The sequence below is a fragment of the Borostomias antarcticus genome, assembly GCF_949987555.1.
Source record: "Borostomias antarcticus genome assembly, chromosome: 2".
In the NCBI taxonomy this organism is placed as follows: Eukaryota; Metazoa; Chordata; class Actinopteri; order Stomiiformes; family Stomiidae; genus Borostomias; species Borostomias antarcticus.
The window spans coordinates 303,640-312,452 of record NC_140235.1 but is presented as its reverse complement, the minus strand read 5'-3'; the positions used below and the strand labels follow the sequence as shown (position 1 = coordinate 312,452).

Here is an 8,813-nt window from a genome sequence, read left to right as displayed (position 1 = left end):
CTGTGGAGGTAGAGGGCTGAAGGCAGGTCCTCTTCTAGCCGGTGAACCAGCTCGCGCTAGCAGGACTCCCTCTGTGTGACAGCACCAACTGACACTCTCCTCACGTCACGCTCCCACAGAAACGTCTCCTCGAAGCTTCAAACTGACCTCGATATTTCCATGTGATCTGTTCTTTTCTTGTTTAGATTACAAGTATAGATTCGTTCATTTTCGTCTAAAGACCGGTAGAAGGTATTTTTTTCCTCCAACTTCACAACTGGTGGTTGGTTTTTCCACCCCTCTCTCCTTCTCCCTGTCCAGCCACGGCCAGTGTCTCTTTACCCACTTTTCCCCTGGAGTCAAGTGAATAGGGAGAACGATTCTTTCCAGTGAACCGAATCAGTTTGTATTGAGTGAAGTGAATAGGGAGAACGATTCTTCCCAGTGAACCGAATCAGTTTGTATTGAGTGAACTGAATAGGGAGAACGATTCTTTCCAATGAACCGAATCAGTTTGTATTGAGTGAAGTGAATAGGGAGAACGATTCTTTCCAGTGAACCGAATCAGTTTGTATTGAGTGAAGTGAATAGGGAGAACGATTCTTTCCAGTGAACCGAATCAGTTTGTATTGAGGGAAGTGAATAGGGAGAACGATTCTTTCCAGTGAACCGAATCCGTTTGTATTGAGTGAAGTGAATAGGGAGAACGATTCTTTCAAGTGAACCGAATCAGTTTTAAAACGATTCAAATATTTGATTCATCAACATGAAATAAAAATCGAATTAATCATGATACACTTCGAATTGTATGGCTAATATTTATATAATTGGAATGGCACTTTTGTTTGAAAGCGATTAAACATATTGTATTAATGAACTAAACGATTCAGTCAATGCATCAAATCTCAATTCTCCATCGACATGCCACGAACGGCCGCAAGGGGGCGCATTTTTATACCCGTGTTTTGATGACAGGACGCCGTTCGGGAAAAGTTGCTTGTCATGCATACGAGCGCCCCCCTCTGGAGTGGAGTGGAAACTCTTGTTCTATCAATACATCCATGGTTTCTACCTACACGGTAGGTTATAGGCAAATCTCTGTGGTTGTGAGATACATAGATATATTTTTTTTTATAATGCCCCTTTCCTCTGATACAGTGGGACATAATTAATTGTGAGACTATTTGATCGGGGGATATAAAACACAAACCTGGCAACCTTGCCCAGTCACGTATGTATTTCCAACATGGCCTCCTCGTCTAGTCCAGAGTGGAGAGCGGTCTGCGAGAAATTCACTTCTGCTCAAAACCTTTCTGATGTAGAATCAAGGAAGGACCCGGAGAACGACCCGTTCCGTTCTAAATACAAGGCGAGGGAGCTGCTGAAGGAGATATACTGCTCCTTGAAGAACTTCTATGTCGGAGAACATGAGAACGAGAGTAATGAAGCCGCAGAGACAACAGAGGAACCCGTGGACGGGGAGAAGGAGGATGCTTTCGGGCGAGGTCACTGTGGAGACTCCCCGGCCGGGTTACGAGCAGCCAAACTCGGGGCGGTGGAGTATTATCTGGGTGTGAACCATGTAGAGACAGAAGAGTTGTCTGCCGGAGAGGAGCATTTAATGAACTGCATGAAATTGCTTGAGAAGTGCAGCATCTCATCGGATAACGTGTCGCTGTTCATCCAAGTCAGGGTAAGACTGACCCTAACCCTAACCCCTAACCCCTAACCCTAACCCTAACCCACTCTGTATCTACACACCTGTATACTATATAAACTACTCTACACACTCTGTATCTACACACCTGTATACTATATAAACTACTCTACACACCCTGTATCTACACACCTGTATACTATATAAACTACTCTACACACTCTGTATCTACACACCTGTATACTATATAAACTTCTCTACACACTCTGTATCTACACACCTGTATACTATATAAACTACTCTACACACTCTATATCTGCACACCTGTATACTATATAAACTGTTTGTCTGTCATCTTGGTTTTGACAGAATCAGCTGGGCATTCTGTGGGCTGGCAGAGATGAGATCGAGAAAGCTCAAGGGTTCCTGGAGACCGCTGAAGCCATGTACAAACGCTTCATGAAAGAGGTGAGTTAGATGGCGGACCTGGTCAGTGAGCTCATTTAAATGCATCATGCTTGTGGCCACTTCTGCACGGCTGTCTGCGTCCTTCTCAGATTGGAGTGTTTCAGTTTCTCTGTGTTTTTATCACATCTAACAACACAGGATGGGCTACCTCCCACAGACCCGACAGAGTACTTTGCAACACAGGAGGACTTGTTGTCACAGCAAGAAAGGACCAAAAGGTAACACAGCCACTAATGCCTGTCTGATGCGTCGTGAACCCAGTGAACCTTGCAGAAAAGTTACTTTCTAAATCTGATCCCCAAATCCCGTGTCAGCTGATGGTCCACCCATTTCAAATGCAGTACACACCCAGGGGTGGTTGTAGTGGGGCTGGAGAAGTGTGTATTACCTTCAGAACGAATTGGCAGCAGTGTTCTTTGTGTCCTTAGAAAAACGAGAAAATACTCCTTGTAGCTGGTAATACTCTCGAATACTCCACTGTGAAGGCTGATCACTGATGTCAGTCCCATTAAAGTTACTGATTACACCATTGCTATGGTCTGTTGGAGCAGGTTTGAGATGGCCTACACCCACACGCTGTACTACCTGGCCCAGGTGTATAAGAACCTGGAGCAGTTTGAGAAGGCCGGCTCCTACTGCCACTGCACCCTCCAGAGACAGCTCCAATTCAGCCACTTCAGCCCTCTGGAGTGGGCCATCAACGCCGCCACGCTGTCCCAATACTACATCACCAAGGTAAACACTCTCAGAACTACATCACCAAGGTAAACACTCTCAGAACTACATCACCAAGGTAAACACTCTAGGAACTACATCACCAAGGTAAACACTGTCTCTACTACATCACCAAGGTAAACACTGTCCCAGAACTACATCACCAAGGTAAACACTGTCTCAGTACTACATCACCAAGGTAAACACTCTCAGTACTACATCACCAAGGTAAACACTCTCAGAACTACATCACCAAGGTAAACACTGTCCCAGAACTACATCACCAAGGTAAACACTGTCTCAGAACTACATCACCAAGGTAAACACTGTCTCAGTACTACATCACCAAGGTAAACACTCTCAGAACTACATCACCAAGGTAAACACTGTCTCAGAACTACATCACCAAGGTAAACACTCTCAGTACTACATCACCAAGGTAAACACTGTCTCAGAACTACATCACCAAGGTAAACACTGTCCCAGAACTACATCACCAAGGTAAACACTGTCCCAGAACTACATCACCAAGGTAAACACTGTCCCAGAACTACATCACCAAGGTAAACACTCTCAGTACTACATCACCAAGGTAAACACTCTCAGAACTACATCACCAAGGTAAACACTCTCAGAACTACATCACCAAGGTAAACACTCTCAGTACTACATCACCAAGGTAAACACTGTCTCAGAACTACATCACCAAGGTAAACACTGTCCCAGAACTACATCACCAAGGTAAACACTGTCCCAGAACTACATCACCAAGGTAAACACTGTCCCAGAACTACATCACCAAGGTAAACACTCTCAGAACTACATCACCAAGGTAAACACTCTCAGAACTACATCACCAAGGTAAACACTCTCAGAACTACATCACCAAGGTAAACACTCTCAGTACTACATCACCAAGGTAAACACTCTCAGAACTACATCACCAAGGTAAACACTCTAGGAACTACATCACCAAGGTAAACACTCTCAGAACTACATCACCAAGGTAAACTGTCTCAGAACTACATCACCAAGGTAAACACTGTCTCAGAACTACATCACCAAGGTAAACACTCTCAGAACTACATCACCAAGGTAAACACTGTCTCAGAACTACATCACCAAGGTAAACACTCTCAGAACTACATCACCAAGGTAAACACTGTCTCAGAACTACATCACCAAGGTAAACACTGTCTCAGAACTACATCACCAAGGTAAACACTGTCTCAGAACTACATCACCAAGGTAAACACTGTCTCAGAACTACATCACCAAGGTAAACACTCTCAGAACTACATCACCAAGGTAAACACTGTCCCAGCATCGCCACATAGCCAGGGTACACATTCGTACATAATGTATACTGTTTGTTGACAAAGTGTGTGTGTGTGTGTGTGTGCGCGCTTGTGTGTGTGTGTGTGTGTGTGTGTGTCAGAGTCGCTACATGGAGGGCAGACACTGCCTTGCGGCGGCCAGCGTGGTGGCAGGGCTGGCTGGGGATGCTCCCTCGGAGGCGGCTGCTGAAGAGAGTAGGTCCTCCTCTGCTGTTCCTGTGTGTGTGTGTGTGTGTGTGTGTGTGTGTGTGTGTGTGTGTGTGTGTGTGTGTGTGTGTGTTTTCACCCATCATAGTAAAGGTTTGGGAGTATAAGGCTGTTTGTCCACCGGAGGGCTGTATGTAGCTGAACAGCGCCAAGCTTACAGCTGCTTAGAGCGCACTAGACCTGGAGTTGAGAGCTGGCTAGGCTACCGATGTTTTATACCTATGTTAACAACAAGTGTCGTCTTTTGCAGACTGTAGGTTAACTAGCCAAAAATAGCTAGCTAATGTTAGCTAATGTTACTGTTCACTGTTTCTGCAGTTTCATCAAAAACCGACCGTTGTCATTGTCACAACAGCCTTTTACATCCTGCACTCTAACCCAAAAAGTTACACTTTTTTCAGCTGCAAAAAAAGCCTAGAGCTGTTGGCGCTATAATGCTAAAAAGCTCTTGGAACACAGCTCTCGTCTCTATAGCTCTCGTCTCTATAGCTCTCGTCTCTATAGCTCTCGTCTCTATAGCTCTCGTCTCTATAGCTCTCGTCTCTATAGCTCTCGTCTCTATAGCTCTCATCTCTATAGCTCTGGTCTCTATAGCTCTGGTCTCTATAGCTCTGGTCTCTATAGCTCTCGTCTCTATAGCTCTGGTCTCTATAGCTCTGGTCTCTATAGCTCTCGTCTCTATAGCTCTGGTCTCTATAGCTCTCGTCTCTATAGCTCTGGTCTCTATAGCTCTGGTCTCTATAGCTCTCGTCTCTATAGCTCTCGTCTCTATAGCTCTGGTCTCTATAGCTCTGGTCTCTATAGCTCTCGTCTCTATAGCTCTCGTCTCTATAGCTCTCGTCTCTATAGCTCTCGTTTCTATAGCTCTCGTCTCTATAGCTCTCGTCTCTATAGCTCTCGTCTCTATAGCTCTGTCTCTATAGCTCTCGTCTCTATAGCGCCCCAGAGCTCATTACTCGTTGTAAACAATGAGAAAACAGCGCCAGCTCTTAAACCCAGCCGGTGGACACGCCCCCTAAGATGGCAGGGCTCTTCTCCCTGGTGCATGCTACCTTTGGCTGGCTGGCTTGTGAAAGAGAAACGTTGTGCTTCTCTGGGCTTAACATCCCTCTACCCAACATCCACACCTCCAACCTGTTCACCTGTCCAGTCCTGTCTCCTGCTCACCTGTCCTGTCCCCTGCTATCTGTGTCCAGTCCTGTCCCCTGCTCACCTGTCCAGTCCTGTCCCCTGCTCACCTGTCCCCTGCTCACCTGTCCAGTCCTGTCCCCTGCTCACCTGTCCAGTCCTGTCCCCTGCTCACCTGTCCTGTCCTGTCTCCTGCTCACCTGTCCAGTCCTGTCCCCTGCTCACCTGTCCTGTCCTGTCCCCTGCTCACCTGTCTTGTCCTGTCCCCTGCTCACCTGTCCAGTCCTGTCCCCTGCTCTCTGTGTCCAGGTGAGGCGGAGCGAGAGAGGAGGGAGCAGCTGAGACAGAAGAGAGCGGAGATCTCCAGGTGTTGGATTAAATACTGCCTCAACCTGCTGCAAGATGCCAAGAAACTTCTAGAGGTAACGCTCAATGAACAGGTTTCTGCCTGTGGGGAACTATCTTGGTTTTTGTCTGTGGGGGGCCATGTCTGTGTCTGTGTCTCACTCTCCGCCTGGGTTTCCTGCCGTCTCCAGGACAACATGGGGGAGCTGGACGAGGAGCGTCAGGAGGAGCTGAGGAGGACCAGGCGTGAGGCCGAGGAGGAGGAGGAGAGAGGGAGGAAGAGCGCCGTCCTGTTCGACTCCAGCGACACCTTCGACTCCATCTGCGGCCTGGAGGAGAAGGTGAGCTGCCTGTTCCCGCTGGACTTCCTGGAGGCTCGGGCCGTGTTCCTGGTGGGTCAGACCCACGTGACCCAGGCCAAGGACTACTTTGAGATGGACGGCCACGTGACGGACCACATCGAGATCCTGCAGGACCACAGCGCCCTGTTCAAGGCTCTGGCCTTCTTCGACGAGGACCCGGAGCGGCGCTGTAAGATGCACAAGCGTCGCGTGGACCTGCTGGAGCCCGTCTGCAAGGAGCTGAACGCCCAGTACTACCTGCTCATCTGCCGCCAGCTGCAGTTCGAACTGGCCGAGACCTTCTACGAGATGATGGACCTGAAGCTGGCAGTGGCCAACCGACAGGACCAGCTGGACGCCCACACCGTCAAGAAGTTCAACCACCTCTGCTCCTGCTCCATCAGGTAGGAACCACTCCTCCCCTGCTTGTTCTTCATCCAGTCCATCATCCACCATTAGATCAGGCTGTCATGTGACCTGAGTTCTACCTACCCAGACATGACCTACTGTACCGTCGTCTGTAAAACTGGTGATAGTTCCTCTTGACTGTATTTCAGTATCTATGCGGTTAGCTAATGTCTTAGGTTTATGTTTGTCCGTGCTCACGACTAAAGAGACAGCTCTCTGACAAATATATCTATGAAGTAAGGATGCACTGATATTAACATTTTGGCTGACACCCCGATAACAGATATTAAAATGTATGTCATGGCCAATAACCGATATTTACCGATGTCGATATGTTCTGTATAAAAACATGTTTCTATGATAATTAAATGTTATACATTCTAAACTAGAAAAACCGTGTAGCGGCTAAATGCCTCCGCCCAACAATGCAAGTTGCAGTTAACCTAACAAACCCTGACTAACTGCTAACCTAACCTAATCCTAACGCTAGCTAGCTAACACTAACTCTAATGCTAACACTAATGCTAACGCTAATGCTAGCTAGCTAAAGCTAGCATTACTGTTAGAATTAGCGTTAGCTAGCTAGCATTAGCGTTAGCTAGCATTAGCTAGCTAGCATTAGCGTTCAAAAGTGCCTTTTGTGATGTCACGGTGACCTTGACCTTTGACATTTGAATACCAAAATCTAATCCAATTAATCTAATTAAGTCCAACTGGACATTTTGGCCAAATATGTACAAATTCTGTCAAACCGTTCTTGAGATATCGTGTTCAGCAGGCCAAAAACACCTTTTGTGAGGTCAGTGACCCTTGACCTTTGACCTCCACAATGTAATCAGTTAATCCTTGAGTCCAACTGGACATTTTACCCAAATATGAACAAATTCCGTTAAGCCTTTCTTGAGATATCGTGTTCAGCAGGCCAAAAACACATTTTGTGAGGTCACATTGACCTTGAACTTTGACCTTTGACCCCCACTATCTAAGCAATTCATCCTTGAGCGCCAGTGAACATTTGTACCAAAGGTGAAGAAATTCCGTCAATGCGTTCCCGAGATATTGCATTAACAAACATCGGACGGATGGACATACGGACAACCCGAAACCATAATGCCTCCGGTCAGGCTATCGCCTGGCGGAGGCATAAACACATGGAAACACCGTCTCTATTACCACAACATTCGGAATAGCCAATTAATCATAGATTTACTGCATTGTTTCCTCTCAAAAACAGCAGCTAGACAGAAATAATTATCGGCTGTTCACATCGGCCCCGTTTTGCACATCGGACCGATACCGATATATTAATTAATGACTAACATCGATACTGATATGATTGCCGATATATCGTGCATCCCTACTATGAAGGTGGCTCATGAGCTGTGACCTTGTGACCCCAGGTACTACCAGATGTTCCTGGACTCCATCCGCAGTCCGGACGGGAAGGTTCCGGACCGTCTGGAGGACGAGGTCCTGCGGCCGGCGCTGGTTGCCAGGTTCAGGGTGGCGCGCCTCAACAGCCGTCTGATCTGCGCCAGCCCGGACAGCCAGCTGGAGAACCTCAGCCTGTCCCTGGAGGGCTACCGGGCGCTGGTCCAGTACTGTGAGGACCACCCCGAGGCCTGCGCCGCCGTCGAGACGGAGCTGGAGCTCAGCCAGGAGATGGTCACCCTGCTGCCACTCAAGATCAACAGGATCAAGGCCAAGATGGCCGCCGACCAACTGACTGACTGACTGTCTCTCCGGCTTTGAGATGTGGGCTTGTTCTCCAGAAAGGCCTCCTGCCTCCATCCCTCCAACTGGGTTGTTCAGAGCACGCGTCTCCATGTTTGTTCAGAGTACGCGTCTCCATGTTTGTTCAGAGTACGCGTCTCCGCTCTTGTCACTTGTAGAACGATGTCAGACCACAGATGACGTCAAGCAGAGGAGATTGGAAGAAAACCCTTTCTCTCAAAGCGCACATCCAGACGGGATGTCTGTTTCCTTTGTGCTCTGGTTAGTCCCAGGTAGACCCTCACACAGTAGACTCCATATAACTGATCCCCCTTCATCTGCTGTTCACCTGTCTCTTGATCTACAGGATCTATATGTTCTGCTTGGTCATTTACATTCAATCTGGACCAATATAACCCAAGTCACTGTAATATGCATGATGCTAATTCTACCTGTGTTTACTAATTTATTGTATTCCTCTGACTGCTTGATCTGAACTGTCATGTTCTGTGTAGA

General features: G+C 47.4%; 1 protein-coding gene across 1 annotated transcript; it reads left to right on the top strand.

Moving 5' to 3' along the window:
• Positions 1 to 1,225: 1,225 nt before the first annotated feature.
• On the top strand, positions 1,226 to 8,813 carry kifbp (kinesin family binding protein; the record flags this gene model as incomplete). The annotated part of the gene is made up of 8 exons (XM_084461585.1): positions 1,226 to 1,672; positions 2,006 to 2,104; positions 2,243 to 2,322; positions 2,656 to 2,839; positions 4,257 to 4,350; positions 5,800 to 5,912; positions 6,027 to 6,580; positions 7,985 to 8,813. 8 exons carry the CDS (start codon positions 1,226 to 1,228, stop codon positions 8,316 to 8,318), a joined length of 1,905 nt encoding a protein of 634 aa, XP_084317711.1. The 3' UTR covers positions 8,319 to 8,813.